Raw genomic sequence first — 20,530 nt, forward strand, 5'->3', positions numbered from 1 at the left:
TAAGCCAAATCTGTTTCCATCCCAGACTGGCGATATATCAGCTGAATGCAAATGTTGTTGTTTATTGATGTCGACATGCTGTTAATTAGACGCGTTTAAACATTGCTGCTGTTAGCCTGCTGTCAGAGTACATGTTTGTGTTTTTTTTGTTTTTTTTTTCTCTGGAAGTTTCACACTTAAGCTTCTTAGGAAAGTCAGACTGGAACATCTATGTGTAGACTGCCAGTCTGCTAAAGTAGACCAATAACCCAGACAAATTCTGTTGTTCATCAAGTTGTTGCCTTGGTTTATTGTCAAATTATCCCAGTACTTATTATATTATATTCCTGAGCTGTTCTTATGCCACATATCTAGCTGACTGTTTGGTTTGATTGTGATGGACGTGTTGGGACTAGCTGTAATGTTGTTGTTTTTTCAGCTGTGGTAATGTAAGGCCTGTCACGCGTATTGGGTACATGGCCCTCTCTTTGCTAACAGAATGACTTGTTTTCATGTCATCAGCACAACCCTGGGCCTAACCTGTGGTCCTGGAAAGCGTTTAAATGATCACCGGAAATCCTTTAGCAGAGATTAGCACCAAGCTCTGCGTGCATGCGTATCGGCCGATCTTTTCTCGCAGACAAAGTAGCGCCTGTCCACTGACAAACACAGACAAACTCCCATGATGCTTCATTCCAATCCCAGCAGTAGGTCATGCCTTTTAAACTCACCATTTCCATAGTAACATGGATTGAACGCTGCTTCCCTGCGACCCTGGTCAAAGCGAATCGTCTCCGTCACACGCGCTGTTACGCTGGGGCCCTGCCGTGACTCGGCCATTATTTGATGACTTAACGTGTGTGGGGAGCCGCTCTCTGTCTAGCCCAGCTCTTTCAAGTCATTCCTAACCTCCCAAAACATCCCAGAGGTTTTTGTTGCTAGCACCTCACAACACAGGTTATTGAGAAGCACTAGACAAGTCTAATGCAGTAGCATTAAGTGTCGCATGTCTCCTGTTACGGTTCATGTGTCTTAGCCTCCTTCCATGCGTTTAATGACCATAAAAGCATTTTGGAGTTTGGATTGAAAAAGACATAGCTATAAGAGTTCTACCGTTTGCATCAGCGTGTTAACTGCATCGGCCTGGGCTTTGTTAGTTCTTTTGTCTGTTATATATTAGTTGTCTATTAGTTTGTATCGTTCAATTTTAGTTTCAGTACTATATGCTTCTTTTTTTCCTAAGCAATTTCTGCAGTCTATTAGATTTGTGTTGGCGTTGGTTTTTCTAGGAAATTAGTTTAGTTATTGTGTGTTGCAGTGAACCGTCAGGGAAGTGGGGGAGGACGCTCTATGTGTGTGTGCGTGCATTGAAGGGGAGAGTGTACTTATTTGCGCAGAGGCATATTGGTGCGCGTGTCTTTTTTTTTTTTTTTTTTTTTTTTTTTTTGCAGAGGAGTATGCGTGTGTGTGTGGGGAATATGTAAATGCATAAAGCAGGATGTGCTTTTAGGTTTATTTGAGAGCAGTAAGGTGTGCTTATGTGTTTGTGTGCATTTGAGTGTGTGTCTACGTGCATATATGTGTGTGTGTGTGTGTGTGTGTGTGTGTGTGTGTGTGTGTGTGTGTGTGGGAGCGAGAGAGCACTGCCCTGGCAGTCGGGTATCTCCATCTGCCGGCAGCAGCATGAGGGGTCAGGTGGAGTGCGAGGTGGCCGGTGCTGGTGGGCTGCCAGAGGGCGGTGTATGTAAATCAGTTCACGTATGGCAGACAGGTGGTGGTGAGCTGGCAGCAACGAGCACCCGCATAGAACGGCCCAGCACACATGCCCCTCCTCCTCACCCGCTCACTGGCCCCCAGCGCATGATGATGATGATGATGATGATGACGATGACTATGTTGATGATGACGGTGAAGCTGCGCAGACGTAGCATGTTGGTGGGATTAAACGAGCTGGCTCACACACTCCCCATTAGCTTGTGTAAATGAGTGCCTGTGGCGTGTTGTACTGGTGCTGGGAACAGCTGCAAACTATTTTCCTTAATCTGCAGCCTTTGCAGATTCTCTGTAGAGGAGGCCAGACAACATAAATAAATAAACAAGATAAAAACTAAAGAGGGAGTTGGCCCAGGGTTGCAGAACGCTGACTGTTACTGAAATGTCAGCGAGAATGATCTGTTGGGATTCCTACCTGTGGTTTTCTCTGGGGGAACGGGGAAGACACTTTTGTTCTCCTCTACCCAGCTGTCTGTCCCCAGCTGTCGATAACTCGATGTCTGTCCTCCCTTACTCATGGATGCGGGCGACTCCGCCTCCCGGTCCTTTCAGTCACCATGGCAACTATGTCTGCTGTGCGACCTCTGTGACCCCTCCAGCCTTCCTTATCATGATTGCGAATGCACTGCTTCACTGGTGTGGATGCACACAGACAGGGTGTGAGCGTGTGCACATACGTGCGCGTGCATGCATACGTCTGTTTGCATGCGTGTGTGAGCAGATTTCTGGCTGTATGTAGTCTCAGGGGATTTTGTGCTGGATCATTCTGCATTGGGTTTGAAGGCTGCACTCACAGAACGTTCCCACATGAGCCGTTTGTCTCAGAATTTGAGAGATTTCGACCAGGTTTTCACCTCTGATTAAACTCGCAGACTCCCCAAGGTGCCGTTGTGAGGAGGACCCAGTGCAGGGAGCCTGCGCACCACCAGCAGAGCTTAAATGATGAAACTGGGAGCTGCTTGAGGACTACTGGCATGTCTCAGGGTCCAGAGCTTTTGGTTTTCCAAAAAAGAGAAAAATATTTATTTAGATGTTTTTGAAGTGATTGTGGCCCGCTATAGAAGCCACATGTCGGCGCAGCATGGCAGGAGCACTCGCCTCAGAAAAGAGAGCAGCCTTCGCAACTGTAAACGTCCGTGGATTGATGAAGCGCCCGTGCGTTTAGCTAGGGTGCTGGCCCGGGCCATGGTGCCAGTGTCAATTTCCCAAGAGATGTACCAACTTGTTCCTTCTGTCTCTGTGCAATGTTCATATGTCTCCGTAGCTGCATCTCGCTCTCACTCTCTCTCTGTTTCTCTCTTTCGCTCTCTGTCAGGCAGACAGTGGTAGTTTGGTGAATGGATTTATGAGGCTGAAACGTGGGAGAACTGTCCTGCTGAGTGTAAATTTACACAGGTTGATGCGCAGTAATGTATTCAGATCTGGTTACTGGGACAGCTTTACTGCCTTACTTATGCGAACTCCAACCTGCTTTGCCTGTTTTGGCTCTGGTGCTGCTGGGTGAACCCATCGCTCACTTCCGCCACGCAGGAAGTTTTATGGCAGCGCCGTTCCTCTGATTCATGCACCGACTTTCCGTCCAGATGCTCTGTAAACTTCGGAGGGTCCTAATGACAAAACTGAGTTTCAGCATAACACATTGTTACTAGAAAAGTGTGTTTCTGCAAATGCAGCGTGCGCCTCAGGGTGGAAATAACTCCCCCGTGAGCCCATTTTGGACTTCGTCTCTACATGCACAAGATGACAGAAATTTGTTTAAAATAGTTTAGAGTTTTATTTTTGCAGTGCTGGCTTTATTTTTGCAGTCTTATAACGGAGAGTCCGGTTGTTTGCACACACTCTCACACATGCCCGCGTATGCACACACACACGCCCCCACACACTCGCACACAACTTTAATGTTTTTCATTGCCTTTACAGACTCAGTTCAAGTGTTCCTGTTTGTGCAGGTGTCTTGAGATGTAATACCAATGCCCTCTCTGCACTCCCCTGCTCTCTCTACTGCAGACAAAGACAAGTCAGAGAAGATCTTTGCGTTGTCTTTTGTGAAGCTAATGAGATATAATGGAACTACACTCAGGGACGGAGAACATGATCTCATTGTCTACAAGGTAATACACACACACACACACACACACACACACCCACACACACACACACACACACACCCCTACCTCATTCTTTCCCTGACGCCACACACAGTTGTTGATGAGAGTGGCATATTGATTCTGTCAGCGCTGCTATTTAAGACCTAATCTCACATCAGTGTGTAATCATTAAACAATTAAGCTTTTTATTAGTGCATTCAGTTCTGCATATCTGCATATCAAATGTCAGAATTCTGTGTAGCCTGACCTGGGCAAATCCCCACTGAGCTGTGCAAAGAGGAATGGGCAGCAGAGATGTGCCCCCTGCTCCGATCTAAAATGTACTACTAAACACCCTTGTTGCCGGAAGCCGATCGGTGTGTGATGGCATGACCGTGCGTGACTTGCGCGCGCTCCTCTGCCCAGGCCGAGATGAAGAAGCTGGAGGACCTCTCGCTGTACCTTAACCTGTCGGCCACCAAGCTGGAGCTGGAGGAGAGGGCTCACTTCACCTCGAGCAAGACCTCGCAGAGCCTGGGGAGTTGCTCCATCAGCAAGGACTCCTTCCAGATCTCCACGCTGGTGTGCTCCACCAAGCTCACGCAGAATGGTGAGACAGGCGTGCCCGCGCGCAAGCGCGCACGCACACACACACACACACACACACACACACACACCCCAATCTGGAAGCCCTTTCCTTTGGATCCATGAAAAGGCGATCTCTCTTTGTGCCTGTGTACTTCTGTCCCTTCCCTTCCTACAGCTATCCATCATTCACCCGGTCTATCCAGGGTTTATTGTTTTCTTTCTTTTTGTGGCTTTTGTGTTTGTTTATTTTTTCTTATCAGGATCAGGTTTCCTTTCACTCTCCTTCCTCCTCACCTCTGTCCGTCACTCCTTCCTCTCAGCAGTGGTTAATCCGCTCGGGGCAGAGAACGGGGAACGCGGACAGATGAAACGATGCGAGCTGTGTATGTGGAATGGGGGCAGCAGGAGAGACTAGGGCATCCGCCAGTGCCGCCCTCCCTCCTTCGTTTCCTCTGCGAATAAAGAGGCGTCTGAGGACGGGAGAAACCCATTCCAGCAGCGGGTGCCCGGAGCCAGTCCTGAAGACCGCACCCAACGTACAGAGCTGGAGAGGCGCAGGGTGCCGGGGCTGGAGAGCACTGCGCAGCGATTTGGCTTGGTTCTGTTTAAGATAGTAAATTTGCACATGAAGCTAATAAAAATCCAAGTTAGAAATGAGGAATATTCAAATGAGTACTGAATGTTGCTCTCCACTGCACTGTGGGACCTGCACACTCATTTGCAAACATTTATGTGCGTGTGTGTGTGTGTGTGTGTGTGTGTGTGTGTGTGTGTGTGTGTGTGTGTGTGTGTGTAATCGTTTAGTCACATGTGTGCTCTTCTGCCTGAGTGTGTAGTGTGTGTCTGTGTGGCAAGGGGGCTGCGATTTAGGAACTGAAATTCAGAACAGGTGACTGTGAAAGGGAGCAATAGGAGAGAAGCGGATGAATGCTGAACCTGATGGAGCGAGAGACCATGATTACAATAGTGACCCGTGGGCCTCCCCCACTTTGTGCTGGATTTGCATTGAACGTGCGCAAGAGGGAGATAGGTGGAGCTTAGGTGGGTGGGACTCGCAGTGTGATGTGAGGAAAGATGGAGCAAGTGGAAATCATTACAGTCTGATCACACACTGAATGCAGTAAAGACCACTGCAGTCCTCTCCTCTCCTCTTTTCTTCCTATCCTTTCTTTCTTTCTTTCTTTCTCTCCCTCATCTCTGTCCTTGAATGGACATCATAGTACCAGCACTGAAATCCACTCCTCAGCCAGTAGCCATGTTGAAAGGTCTTTCAGCTCGTATGCTCCCACAGCACAGGAGTCGGACTTAATGACGCCATAACCCCCTGTCGTCTCAGGTACTGGGCGGCGTGCGCTAACTCTTCTCCACAGGCGCGCTGGCCCTCTGCATGTGTGCCAGAGCACATGTTCCACCTGTCTGTTCATTAGCACAGTGCTAACAGTCTATGGCTATACCGGCATGCTAGGTTGCGTGACCTCAGAGCCAGCGCCGTGGTCCACATGCGGCTTTAATGAAGACCGGAGATTGCAGCTCCTGTCTGCCCCATACTGAACCACCACACACACACACACACACACACACACACACACACACACACACACACACACACACACACACACCCCAGACATGATAATGACCTTAGTGAGGAGGTTTTAGCGTTCCACACTGTCTGCGCTATGTGTAAACAGGCAGGCTTGTTTTGGTCATAGGCAGAAAAAGGCAGTTTTGTCTCATGAATATGCATCAATCATCTCCTCGCCAGTACATGAATGCTGCTGTGTTACAGAGGTGCTGAAAGTGCATAGCTGAATATTACACATGCACACATGCATGCACGCACACACATGCCCGTATTAGCATACTAAGGTGCAGCAGCCTGCTGATTAAGCTGTACTAGTTGTGGTGTTTTGTATGCCAGTCCAGTGGGTGAAAATCAATGCAGCCTGCAGGACATCTAGCGAGTACATGGCTGTGAGAGAGCATACGTGCGTGCGTGCGTGCGTGCGTGTGCATGTGTTTTGCTGCATGCAGTGTGGCTATATCACCTTGTAATGGAAGTGTCTTAAGTGTAGACTGCCAGGTCTCTGACTGACTGCCTGTCCGTTCATCAGCAGACAGACAGATGCGGCTGTCCCCATGCCAGGGACATGCGAGCAGCCGTTTAGCTTATATGAAAGAATCAGGTCATGGCCGTGCTGCGCCCGATTCAGCTTTTTAATAAAGAGCGACGATTCCTGCCTCTCTCTCACTCTCAAGCTCTCAGTCTCTGTCATTCTTACAGAATTCTCGTAGTGCCTTCCCTCTACCTCACAAATAGGAAATGAGAAATGTGGAAGTATTTACCTGTAATTAGAGCAATGTATAATGGGGGACGGGGGGGGGCAGCAGAAGTGTGTGTGTGCGCATGTGCGTGTCTGCTTATGTGTCTGTCTGGACAGACAGACACAATGATACTTTTCATATATGCACGTTTTCGTCATTGTGGGGTGACCAGCAGAGGAATCAAAGCCCTTCATTCCATTTCTGAGGATCATATCTGATGGGCTTCAGTGGTGATTCTTAGACTGCTGTCATGTAGCAGAGAGTCGACAAGAGGTGTGGTATTGATTTCAGACGTACCATTCATATGAGGAGCCTACTGCTGCCGTTTAAACATGAAGACCTCGGAAGAGTGAGTTGACCCCCCCCCCCCCCCCATTATGCAATAGGCCAGGCTAAAGCTTTGAAAGATTAACCCGTACCAAAACCATGGGATGAGAAGAAGAAATTGTACATGGCCATGCGTTCTATGAAGTATGGTGGTGTGGTTTGGCATGGACGCCGGTGGAAGTGGATCAGTTGTTGTTTTTTTCTACTGACAGTAGAAGCAGGATCTTAAGTGCACTAATCTAATCAAATGTTTAGAAGTGTGTGCACTATTTAAAGCAACAGTGGACTTTTCCATGGCTACATCAGTCTCCTGACCTGAACACCACTTAAGCGGGTATTTCATTTAGCAAAGCAAGACGCAGGAACTGAAAACAGCTACATGATGGATTTAGCAGACGGAAGAGTCCAAGCACTGGGCGATGGCAGCAGGTTACAGCAAAAATAAATAATTCACTGTCAAGTAGTAAATGACCCTTTTATTCAGGATTATATTCATTCATCAATTTCTTATGGTCTCCTGAAAAGGTTAGACCAGTGCATACAATGTAGATTCACATAATATAGATGAGAATATTTCTGAAGTAAACTTTGAAGTTGATGTGATGGAAGCAGGAAAAATGGGCAAGTGTAATGGTCTGAGTGACTTCGACAAGGGCCAGATTGTGATGGCTAGACGACTGGGTCAGAGCATCTCCACAACAGCAGGTCTTGTGGTATGATCCTGGTGTGCAGTAGCAAGTACCTACCAAAAGTGGTCCAAGGAATGACGGCCGGCGAACTGAGTCATGAACGCCCAAAGCTCAATAGAGCACATGGGCATGAAAGCAAGCCCTTCTGGTCTGATTCCCCAGAAGAGCCACTGTGGCACAAACTGATGAAAAAGTTAATGCTTTTGATAGGAAAGTGTTGGAATACAGTGCATCACAGCTTTATATGGGGATGTGTAGCTGTAGACCAAACGGTGTGTCCATGCTGACCCCCGTCCACCACCAAAAGTGCCTGCTGTGAACACCTCAGCATCTGGACCATGGACCAATTGAAAGGGGTGACCTGGTATGATGAATCATGTTTTCTTTTACACCACGGGGATATTCAGGTGCACGTGCATTGCTTAGCTGGGGAAGAAATGGCAACAGGATGGGAAGAATGCAAGACGGAGGAGGCAGTGTGATGCTCTGGAAAATGTTCTGCTGGTAAACCTTGGGTCCTGGCATTCGTGTAGATGTTACTTTGACACGTACCACCTACATAAACTTTAGATACCTTGTACAGCCCTTCATGCCAATAGTATCCTCTAATGGCAGTGGCCTCTTTCAGTAGTATAATGTGCCCTCTCGCACTGCAAAAATAGTTCAGCAGTGCTCTGAGGAACATGACAAAGACTTCAGGGCATTGACTTGGCCTCCAAATTCCGCAGATCCCACCAGATCAAGCACAGATTGCCGGATAAAACATCTATGATCTATAGAGGCCCCACATTGCAGGACTTGAAGGCTCTGTTGCTAACATCTTGGTGCCAGTCACCACAGGACACCTTCAGAGGTCATGTGGAGACCCTGCCTCAATATGTCACAGTGGTTTTGGCTGCACATGTGGAACCTATAGTTTGTGGTTTTAGTATTATGGCTAATCATTGTATATCATAATTTTTGTCATCATGCAGTCATCCATCCTCGAGGGAATGGTGATTTTTAGCCTTGCTTTGAGCCATCTCTCTTTTGAAGTGTTTAGGTGTCGACTGAAAGGATTCTGGGACATAGTTCTCTACCATGGTCTTCCCAGTCCCTGTGGATTTATGTCTGTTTGGTCTCTCTTGTCTTGGGGCATTTTAAATGTCACTCCCTCTATGTCATGGCGATGGCTGTGTGCGCCATGAGACAGGAAATCCATTAGAAAAGCTGTTTGGTGAACCTTTTTGGGGGCAAAAATAACTATTTCAAAGCCATTGCTCTTTTCCAGGGTGGTTTGTGACCTGTAGGGCACTTTAGTGTTTGCAGTCGTTTTGGCTGTAACGCAGATGACGCAGTTCACAATCATGATCAAGCGTGTTATGAGCTGAATAAGACACGTGATTAAAAACTGTAACCCTGCATAGCACCGAGGGGTTTTACACACAAGCCCTTCTACTGGCTGCTGAGGGTTTTAATCTTCCCCTCTCTCAGTCTCTCCATCTGGCTCCCCGTGGCATGATGATGACGATGATGATGACGATGAAGATTATGATTCCTATTATTGTTGTTTAAATTTTCAAGCACATTGTCTTCATAGGTCTTCTGTCTAGGTACATGCGCGCACACACGCATTTCATGATTCATGATCGAACATCTAAAAACATCTAAAACAGATCGACACTGTCGTTTTTTTTTTTTTTTTTCGTTTGAGCTCTCAATCTGGATGCTAGCCTGCACTAGCCTTGCTTGGTTGGCAAGTATAGTTAATTCCCTGAAAAGCTGCTGATTTATTTTAAACATGAACGGCTTATTTTTAATGAAGAAAATGATGACGATGCCCAAAAGGAAGATGGATGAAAGGTGTGCTTTCCTTCTCTCATTAGGCAGTGCTTGGCACCCTGTGAACTCCCCTCACCTCCACCTCCTCTGCTTGCATTGCTTGTTTGAAGTTCTGGTGGGAGTGAGGATGGTGTGTGTCAGAGTCCTGTTTAGTGTGCTGTTCTCATATTCTCTCTCTCTCTCTCTGCAGTGGATCTGCTTGGTCTGCTGAAATGGCGCTCCAACACCAGCCTACTTCAGCAGAACCTACGCCACCTCATGAAGGTGGATGGAGGAGAGGTGGTTAAGGTGAAAACAAAAGCTTGCATACACTTGCGCGTGCGCACACACTCTCTCTCTCTCTAGCCGTTTATTATGCTGCAGTTTTGTGAGCTGGAGATTTGTTTTTTTGGAAGGAATCTTGGTATAAAAAGACAGTTGTACTAATGCTTAAAATGGGAACTGAAATGAACCTGTAATGATGTGTCAGATGATGGATTAGAGTTTCTCTGACCTCATGACTCTTTGGTCATTAGTGCCAGGAGTTCAGAGCAAATCTGATCCATCATTAGGCATTCATAAAAATCTTTCAAACTAAAAAATGAAATTTGGATAAGTGCTACAGAAAACTTTACAACCCTGTCATTATAGTGTCAGAATTGCCATAAATTGTCAAAAAAAGAAGGGGGGGGAGAAAAATAAATAAATAAATATATATATATATATATATATATATATATATATATATATATATATATATATATATATATATATATATATATATAAAATTGGGCTTATAGCAGTGTCATGAAGCCTTATGGGAAATGTTATTACCGTATCATACCACTATTCTGAATGTAGCCCTTGCTGGTGACTAGTGCATGCTGGGGAAAGCTTCCTCAAAGCATTGTTGTGTTCAGTAATCTTAAATGGTGCAGACATCATGGCAGTGATATCCCCGGTCAGTGCACTGGGGAAATGTCTGAACTCTCATCCGTATGGCAGAAAACGTTTTGAAATCGTCTGCCAAAGCTTCTTTCTCTTCTTGAGCGTGCTTTTTCTGACTGCTCCCAGCTTTTTCGCTGCATCTCATCTCTGTCTCTTCACGCGAAACCAAATGCTGAGTAAAAGGTAAATCGGAACTCGAAGCTCCTCCACTGTTTGTGTTTACTCTTGCATTGTTGTCCCGTGGGAAATCACGCGATCGACACAGTCTTCAAATACTCCGCCCACTTTAACAGTACTGTTATGTGATGGGAGATGGGGACGGGTACTTGAACAGGCTGCGGATTAGTAACAGAACCACACTGCATGGCGGGAAAACTCTCTTACTGCACTCGGATTGTCTATCAGATATCTATTATCGGCCAGATTATCTTGCTCTAGATTATGCTTAGGTCTAGATTTTAGAAGACCCGCCTTGTTAAAATGGATTCATTTCTGTTGTCACCCTGCAAAAGAAGCGTGTGATTTCCAAGCGTTCCTGTGTGCAGGTGCTCTGTTGAAAACAGAGGTCTGTCTACATCAGTTGTGCTTGCTATGGAGCGCTTTAGCTCACAGCTTGAACATAAGAGGAGGAGGGAGGTTTGGGGAGGGACACTGCTGGATTAGAAAAGGACTTCTTCCCACTCTGTGATCTCCACTGTGAGCTCTCTGCATCCAGAGCCCACCTGGTGTGTGTGGGTGGGTGTGGGTGTGTGTGGAGTGGAGTGGAGTAAGAGAGAAGGAGAACTACAACACTGTAGGTGTGCATTCTGTCTTTAGTTTCATATATATATATAATTTTTTATTTTTTATTTTTTTAAATGCAAATTGTCTGCCATTACCATTTTAAGTGAAGGGAGTGTGCAGTCCAGACCTGGAAAAGGTGTTTGTAGAAAAGGCCTTTGGGGACAGCGTGCTTGCTGTTGTGCCTCTGCACTCTATGCCCTTCTGTATGATGGTGTTTAGAGCCGAATGTTCACACATTTATATGGCCCTGTATCTGTTGGCTTCAGCCAGACATTCATTGATTTGTAGCACCAGTCCGATAGGACTCAGCATTGGCAGTTAACATGTCATAAAGGTTCTTTAAAATGCTGACATTTCTTATCTAACCTCACTGAATCTTTACCTATAGACATGTGCTGCCAACTCTCTCTCTCTCTCCACCCTCTCCTTCACTCTCATCCCTCTCGCTCATGAAGGTCTGGCTCATATACACTGAATGGCTGCTTTATTTCAGACACTCCTAGTAGTTTGTTAGAACTCCATTGGCCTTTAGAACCACAGCAGTTGTCGTGACAGATTCCACTAGGTGTTGAAATTGTTCTGTGGTAATCTTGGCCTGTGCTTTAGATGCTATTCAAATTTCTTAAAGTAATCAGTCTCATGAAACGATGTTTAGATTTAACATAAAAATTTAGATAACATTTAAATTTAACAATCATTAGATTAATACTGATTAAATTTAATAGTGCTAAAGTTCTAACTGCTTGTTATAACCTTAGCTAAGTCAAAATTTTACCATCGGTTTTACTGGTGATAATATTGGTGATAATATGAATAACTTAATTAAATTCTGAAGGATATAGTTCAGCAATAATCTTGGCTTCACAGGTAACATATTTTTGTTTGAACCTCAGGCAACAGGGTTAAACATTTATTAATCCAAACAAAGCAAACACAGTCATAGCAAATGGGGAGACTTTGGGGAAATACTGGCTCCCTGTGCATGTGTGTCTGTGTGTGTGCGCATTTGTACACACATGAGTGTAGAGGAGAGTCTAGCAGACAAAGGGGAAGATTATGGCACTTGGTTCAAATATACTAGAATCTGGTCATGGCGCAATTACGTGGTATGTTGGAACAATAGTTGGTAGTTGGGCGAAGACCACACTGACGGTTAAAGGTATAGTTACAACTACTCTGTAACGTGCCAATGTCCACAACCATGAGCAATCATATTGATTATGATACCAGGGTTAGGGTAACGTTCAACTGTGCACCGCCTAGTTGTCATAACGATTCTTAACCCCTTTCATCAACAAGCTGTTTACATTCACAGGATTGCTTTTCCACATCATTCTTGGTCTACTGACACTATTGCATAAGAAAACACAACAAGCTTGTCAGTTTTTGAAATACTTGTCTAGCACTGATGACCATGTCTAGTCTAGCCTCATTCTAAGTCACTCCATTTTCATATTCTGATGTGGCTTCACACTGAAACTGATCCACAGAAAACGTATCCGCCTGATTTTATGCTGCACTCGTGTCTAATTTCCATACAGGGAAGCTCCGATGGTGAAAGGAAGAGGCCATTCGGTGTGGTTTTCCCCGTCTGTACCTCTCCGTGGTGTAGACACAGGTTAATGCAGTTGTTACGGTGTTTCAGCGTGCACACCCTGCACATACCTGAACCTCAAAAACAATTCCTAAAGTTTCATCACGAGTGCAACTTGAGCAACTCTGGTCTCATACAGCCACTGAAGACAAAGGGGCTTCCAGACAAAAAACATGATGATGACTTTGTCTTTTTCAGAATAGCGTGATTACTGTTTTTTATTTAGAAAATTGTCTTTGTGGAATTGGATAATTGGGGCTTTTTTGTATTTGGTTATTTTGGTTGTTTAGTTCCTCATTTGTTGGGGTTGTTGAAGGTCCTTTGAACTTGTGCACCTTTTTGTTGTTCTCTTTTCATCAAGGTGTGAAGACATTACTGCATAAATTAGTGCTGTCTTCCCTGTGTCATATTACCAGCTTCCGATATTCATTCGTTTCTGACAAACGTGCGCCCCCACCTCATTTTTTTAACCCAAGAAGCAGCATTTTGCTGGCACCTGAGAAAGTGGAAAGGTATGGCAATGAAGCCCTACAGGGAAGAAAGTAAATGCCCGATCTGTAGATTTGCTGTTTGTCATGTGGCTGAGAGCTCGGGAACCCAGTGCAGTTGTCAGAGCCACAGGCCCGTGTCGTTCTGGAAGGCCCGCCAGATTGCGTGCTCGCTCCCTACATACTCTACTTTTCAGCCTGAATGCCCTGAACTGCTCTTTACTGCAAGACACATGAATGATGGCCTATTACGAATAAAAGGTCTGAGTGGCATGTAATTTAGACTGATGGGGTTTAAAGCAGGCAATACCTTCCAATGGTTGGGGGAGTTGGCAAGAAATGCACATCCTGCTGTACTGAAGATATTTTGATCATGACTTTTCAAGTGTTTGTTTGTTTGTGTGTGTGTCTCCAGTTCTTACAGGATACTCTGGATGCCTTATTCAACATTATGATGGAAAACTCTGACAGTGACACTTTTGACACGCTGGTGTTTGATGCCTTGGTAAGGAAGGGGTGTTGTTAGAGGGGACATCATGCATGAAATTATGGTTTTAACCATAAATTAGTAAAAAATAGTCCATGTTTAACAATGTCTAGTATGCTTACAAACTTACAAATGCTTTTATAGTCAGTGTATTAGAGCTGCAGTTAATTCACACTCACACTCATGCACACACACACACACTAATAGACTGGTTATGCTGTCATTGTAAAGTATGGGTTACGTGCGTTCTCCTTTAAAACAAGGGAGTTATTCTGCTCCAGAGTGCAGATGCTCTGTATACTCCCAAGGTATATGCTGTGTAGATTCAAATGGGCAGGGAAACCCATTTATGCAGGGCAGTCTATATGCATAGTTTTCATACCGCAAACAGATTGTCATTGAAAAGTGCAGTCATACTCTTTGCTGTGCGTGGCCATAGCCGTGCACCTCTGTGGGCCGTCTCCTTCATGTGATCTTGGCTTCAGCATTTTGGACTATACTGCAGTTTGTTTTTGTTACAGACGCATTGCATCAGTGAAGCGTGCAACGTTAGACGTTTCATATACTCTCTGATATAACCTTTTTGAAATATGAAATGGCACTTTATTTCCGAGCAGATTTCTAGCATGTTAGATGTTTTTTAACCCTTTTGCCCCTAGGGCAGGCGCTCGGGAAACTCTGGCCAGTGGCTTCCCTCCGCTCCCTTCTGTTGAAAGCAGGACGTTTCACTCATGCACGTTTGTGCTGCCTTGTGTAGATATTCCCCTCTGCACTATTTCTGTTGTGCCTTTTCAAGACGTTTTTCTTTTTTTCCCCCTTTTAAAGCGATGTGTGATTAGGGCTCTGTTTTAATGAGACCTTGTGTGCTGGGTAGGTGTTCATAATTGGGCTGATAGCAGACAGGAAGTTCCAGCATTTCAACCCCGTTCTGGAAACGTACATCCGCAAGCACTTCAGTGCCACCCTGGCGTACACGTGAGTGGGTCTTCCCAACGAATCCCCCTCATAATCTACTAGAGTGAATTTCATTGTGCCTCTTCACCCCTAACCTTTTAATCAGCGGAGGAGGAAGAAATTTACATGCATGTTACAATTCAGTGTAGTAATTACAGTTTGTGAATTCTAAACTCATTATTACATAATATATATTATTGTGTGTGTGTGTGTGTGTGTGTGTGTGTCAGGAAACTGACCAAAGTACTGAAGAACTATGTGGATCACGCTGAGAAACTGACAGACCAGCTCCTGAAGGCTATGAAGGCTCTGGAGTACATCTTCAAATTCATCGTCCGATCCCGAGTCCTCTTCAACCAGTACGTTCCTTTGCTTCTTTGTGACTAAACCAAAGTGAGCCAAATATTTTACAAAGTAAATATGCAGAATTTGAAATGGGGACCAAGAACTTTATGGTGTGTTGATTTACATCTTCATTTGGGAGAATGGGAAACGATCTGGGATTGTGCTCTGTTTTGATGCTTCTTGTTCTGAGACAGCACCTTTGTAAAACTTTAAACACACGGAGGTCAACTCATCCCCCATAACCCCCACAGCTTGTCCTGACTGCTGTCGAGTCCAGGAATAGCATGGAATTAAAATCGAACCATTAACAGCGATTCTCCGTAGTAATAATTCCGAGATGAGGCTTAGTATGTGTCCAGGAAGCCTGAGTAGGTCTGGCTCTGGGTGCAGGACAGTTCTTGATTATCCATGATTGCAGTGCATATTTGTATTGACAGAACACGCCACACCAGTATAATGACACAAGCCCTTCCCCTATGAGGGCAGTGAGGAGTTACAAATGCAAGGTGTTTTGTTTTTGTTTGTTTTGTTGTTTTGTTAATTCCTATTTTACAGTAGACAGCACGCTCTGAATTCTGTGCACTTGCATGATAACAAGATCATGCAAAGCTATACTCTGAAGAACTCCTTGATGAATAATTACTTCAGTATACAATACTTGAAATTTTGGAATGGCAGTGTGGTACCCATTATCACTGTTACATCCTGTACTCCGTATGGAGGGCTGTAGGTGGTCAAGGTAGATGGTCTCAGCTCTGCAGATTAGCATTCTTGTTAGGCTTCTGGTAAGGGTGGTTGTGTGGGAAAGGTGGCCTACCTTCCACACACAGGTGTTACAGGTGGGCCAGCATTCTTGATGGGGTTCTTATAAGGTTGGTTGGTTGTCTACCTACCACACAAACGTTCTCTGAATGGTCTAGTTCTCAGAATCTCATTTCATCCTTTATCAAACTAAGGTTTGGAAATTCAAACAGATTTTGGGTATGCCCTTTGCCAAATGATGAGGTGTCTATGTGCCTGTGGGACTGAAGAGGTGCTGTATGGAATGATGACCCCAGATAAATTGAGTTCACAAGAAGTGATGAGCTGTAAGCTCTCGTGGAGAGAACAGAGCACCCTTCCCCAGGCTAATCTGCAGACCTGAGGGCTAAAACAGCCTAAACCATTTTAGTCCCAAGTTCCGAAAGTGTGAAATGCTTTGACTTGGATAGGAGTTGCATGATAAAGCACAAAAGAGCCTGTTTTGTCTTGTTCCCTCCAAATAAACATGTTATAAACTGTGTTCTTTGGAAACAAGTTGAAGGAAAATGAATTTTGTCGTGCGCAAACTGACCTAACTGTGTTGTGTGCAATAAGTGTGTGTGTGTGTGTGTGTGTGTGTGTGTGTGTGTGTGTGTGTGTGTGTGTGTGTAATGCAGTGGATAGATACGGTATATGCACTTCTTGTTGAGATGCGGCCAATGCCCCGAATCCTACCTGATCTGTGTAAGCTTTCTGCACTCCCTGCGCATATGTCAGCGTGCGTGTGTAGGCACATATGTGTGTGTTTGTATGTGTAAATGTGTATGCCACCCTGTTCCAACTTCTGTCTCATGTATAGTGTATTATGTGGGGGAGGGTTTGCTTGTGTGCGTGCACATGCACTGATTTTTTTTTACTGTTCAGCTGCAGGAATACACACCAGTTTAGAAAAAGCACTACAGCAAGATATTTGTCTGTATGAGTGGGTGCGTGCGCGTGCATGTGCTAGTGTTTACAATTTCCATGTATGAGATGTCAAAAATTGCATTTTGGGGGGAAAAGCCCATTCAGGTGATTGATGGCTCTTTGTGGAAGATTGTGTAGCCATTTTGTATGTGCGTGCAGGTGCGTGTGTTTGTGCAGCGGTTTGTGCGTCCTCACAATACTAGGTTTGTTTACTGGTCATTACTTTGTGCATAGTGCACTTTTGTCAGTCAGCAGCAAGTTATAAACCGTGAGAACATTTATGACCATTTCTTGACTGCAAGCTGAGGCGAGGAGTTGCATTCACAGTAATGACCGCACATTGCTTTGATTGCGGCATTCATGCATCGGCATTGAATATGCACACATCTCTGTTATGTCTGCTTTGTGTTAAGTGTTGGGTTATTTTAACACGTTAACCATGCTGATCACACCCTAACCAGACTGTCATGCTTTCTGGACACACACACACGGCTGGACCGCCATTTGAGGGCACAGGATGTGGAAGGATCTGCCAGTGGTGTTGTTTATCATCCTTGCCAGGCCACTGATCTGTGTTTATGTGCGTGTGCGTGTCTGTGCATGTCTGTGCTCATGTTTCCCTTTCAGGCTGTATGAGAGTAAGGGAGAGGCAGATTTCATGGAGTCCCTGAGGAATCTGTTCACCTCCTTCAGCACTATGATGCACAGTGAAGCTGAGAGCACCAGCATGGTCAAGGTACCCCCCCCCCCCCCAGACGCCCTCCATGCACACACAATTTTGATGTTGACTTGTTTGTTTTTTGTAAGCAGTACATGATGTTTTTAAGTTTATTTGTACAAGTTTTTTACGCTTCAGTCATAATCTTATCTTCATGATCTTGATGGCTTAAATTCTTGCTGAAATCTCTTAGAATGAAAAACAACTCAGCACGCTACCCATTCACTATGATGGAACTTTTAAGTTTAAACAACCAAAGTTTTCTTAGTTGTATGGATGCATGCAACAAACTAGAGGCTTGACTTTTACAATAATTGAGTGTGACAGTCTGTGTGAATGAATTTGAATATCCCGCCATGCCTATTTAAATAATAACTCTGCTTTCATGATTTGTATGATATAACGTGTAAATGCTCTGCTCTGTCTCCAGTACTCCAGTGTGTGCGTGTTTATGCGTGCATGTACCTCTTCTTGCTTTAAACACCGTGTTCCCGTTTGTCTTCATTGTAGTGCACAACAATGTGAGGTTCATCGTTGCAGTGATGCTGTCGTTTCCTTTCTGCTATGATATAATCTGATCTGATCTCTGTGTGTCTGTATTCTTTTCTTTGACTTCACCTTCATCTGTCCTCTCCTCATCCTCCTCCTCTGGGCTCATCCTTTTTAGCTCCTTCTTAAGGTATTCTGTTCTCTTTGCATCTCTTTCTCTCTCTGTCTCATTCTCTCGCTCTGCCTCCATTTGTCTCTGCAGCTCTGCACTCACCCTGTGTGGCATATGCTCTTGAATCTTAGTGCCATATTTAACCTCGATTCATACTGGTTCTGTGACGCACTCTTTTCAGTTCGGTGTCCAATCCTCTCTAAAATTATGAGTCAGTCCTAAAGCAGTGTGTGTAATTGGTTTTTGGTAATGAATAATTTTCCTCTTATAAATGAGAAAATATGAGCTTGATCTTGAAGGAGTATTGTCCAAGGGGATCCAACCCTCTTTTGAGGTTCATGACACGAACATGGCAGTGACGTTCCAGTTCATTTTCGCTTTTTCTCTCACATCTACAGACATGCATGCCACCCTCTTAGCCTTTTCTGCCTTTATTTTCCTCTCTCTCTCTCTCTCTCTCTCTCTCTCTCTATCTCTCTCCCTCCCTCTCTCTCTCTCTCTCTCTCTCTCGCTCTCTCTCTCTCTCTCTCTCCCTCCCTCTAATACTTACAATCATGCCGTTCCTCTGTTGCCAGCATTGGTTTTCTCCTTTTCAAGCTGTCACCTCCTCATTGTCTGATGTCAAGGCAGCCCCACGGAGCTCCTCCGGTGGGACCTGCTCCATTCGTGCTTGCATATTCCTGCCCAGCCAAACCCATCTGCTCACCACAACATAATCACACAAAAGCTTCATTAGTAAGCTCTGAAGCAGAGTGACAGCTTCTGGTTCTCCAAACACAGCAGGGAGCGGTAAGCACTGAGCACTCGGGCTCAAGTGGAGTTTGCTCCTTCCTCGTTGGAGCTGGTAAGACCCGACTGACAGTGGAGTCAAAGCAAATCTATCAGAGCAGTCTGAAATAAAAGGGAGACCCTATTAAACATGAATTTCTGGGAGCCGCTTGTGACTTAGCCACTCCCTGTGACGCAAGACAGAGTGGAGTATGTTGGATTGATTTCCTTATCACGTTTCTGTGGTCGGCCTTCCCGGTCTCCTATAGCCATGGCTAAATGCTCAGAAAGACACTTAATTCGTTCACAGGCCCGGAATCACTGATTTTATGCTGTCTATTGGCGTAGGAGACTGTTGTGATGATGCAGAGAGAAGGCAGCTCTAGGATAGCAACAGCAACTCCGAGCTGAGAGTACCGCCGAGGGACTGCAATAGTGAGCCCGGAGCCACTAGTCCTGGATCCCTGTCTAATGTGATCCCGTTGGTGGATCCTCTCATGTCTGCCATGTGTGGGGACTTGTATGGCTCTTGTCTCTCTCCATAGGTTCTCCACTTTTGCCCACATTATGTGGCACTCTGTAATGGGCAGGAATTCTAGTGCAGTATATTTGGGCAGCTTTGCTGGGCTTTATGGAAAAGCCTGTAGAGACTTGAGGCCACTTACTTTGATACATAACACACTTATGTAGATGTCATCAATTTTTGTGACGGTCAGAAAAATAAAAATAAATATGTGTTTGTCATTTTCTTTTGCTGGGGATCAGATTTTGTATGTTTAAGGCTGTGGGTGATGCATGGAAGTAGGATAAGTAATTCATTATTAGGAAGGCGTAGCTCATAGCGGGTAATATGGCAGTGGACAGATGTAGTGGCGATAAGATGGGTATGATGGGATAGAAACTGTATGCACTGTGGAAGGTATATCTAATAGAATGCAGGTACTTTATTATTATTACAAATATTAAAAAGCATAATAAATAATTTAGTATTATTCACAATTTATTATAAACACCTGTCTTACAGAGTAATTTTTTTTCAGGCTGTAGCCCATCTGATAAAAGATATAGTTCATCAGTTGCCCTTTACCCAGTTTACTGCTGATCAGTTTCTGACAAAGTTTTTAGCCTTTAAGGGTACTGAAAGTGACTGGTGCAACATTTGTCAGTTCACCATTCCTAACAGACCTTTTGTGGGTTAGTAGCAGGAGACATATACAGCTGTGTGTTGTCTACATACTGATAAAAGAAAATTCTTCTGGCTAATAGGAGCAAGTGCAGATTAAATAGTGCTGGTCCCAGCATTGAGCCTTGGAGGATGCCATAGGGCAAAGCATGACATTTGGATGAGAAAGTAACGCAGTATTCACAACCACTGTCAGATTTGGAGCCAGTCGAAAACAGAGCCAGAGATGCCATCCCAGTGTTGTAGCTGATGAAGTATCTTGTGGTTATCTGTGTCAAAGGTGTCAGTAAGATCTAAAATAACCAGTATAGATAATTACCTGCATCTTC

General features: G+C 44.8%; 1 protein-coding gene across 4 annotated transcripts in view; it reads left to right on the top strand.

The window, feature by feature from the left end:
- The window catches only part of dock1 (dedicator of cytokinesis 1), a 184,064-nt gene that overhangs the window by 36,217 nt on the left and 127,317 nt on the right, over positions 1 to 20,530 (top strand). For 2 of the 4 annotated variants that reach the window (XM_035533660.1, XM_035533662.1), the window contains exons 17-24: positions 3,760 to 3,863; positions 4,266 to 4,449; positions 9,777 to 9,874; positions 13,794 to 13,883; positions 14,740 to 14,840; positions 15,050 to 15,178; positions 17,499 to 17,607; positions 18,257 to 18,268. In XM_035533660.1, the coding sequence (XP_035389553.1) occupies positions 3,760 to 3,863; positions 4,266 to 4,449; positions 9,777 to 9,874; positions 13,794 to 13,883; positions 14,740 to 14,840; positions 15,050 to 15,178; positions 17,499 to 17,607; positions 18,257 to 18,268 (827 nt within the window). The remainder of the gene's footprint in view (positions 1 to 3,759; positions 3,864 to 4,265; positions 4,450 to 9,776; positions 9,875 to 13,793; positions 13,884 to 14,739; positions 14,841 to 15,049; positions 15,179 to 17,498; positions 17,608 to 18,256; positions 18,269 to 20,530) is intronic. The other 2 variants (XM_035533661.1, XM_035533663.1) reach the window with 1 other exon arrangement.

This window comes from Electrophorus electricus, chromosome 14 (assembly GCF_013358815.1).
Source record: "Electrophorus electricus isolate fEleEle1 chromosome 14, fEleEle1.pri, whole genome shotgun sequence".
Lineage (NCBI taxonomy): Eukaryota > Metazoa > Chordata > Actinopteri > Gymnotiformes > Gymnotidae > Electrophorus > Electrophorus electricus.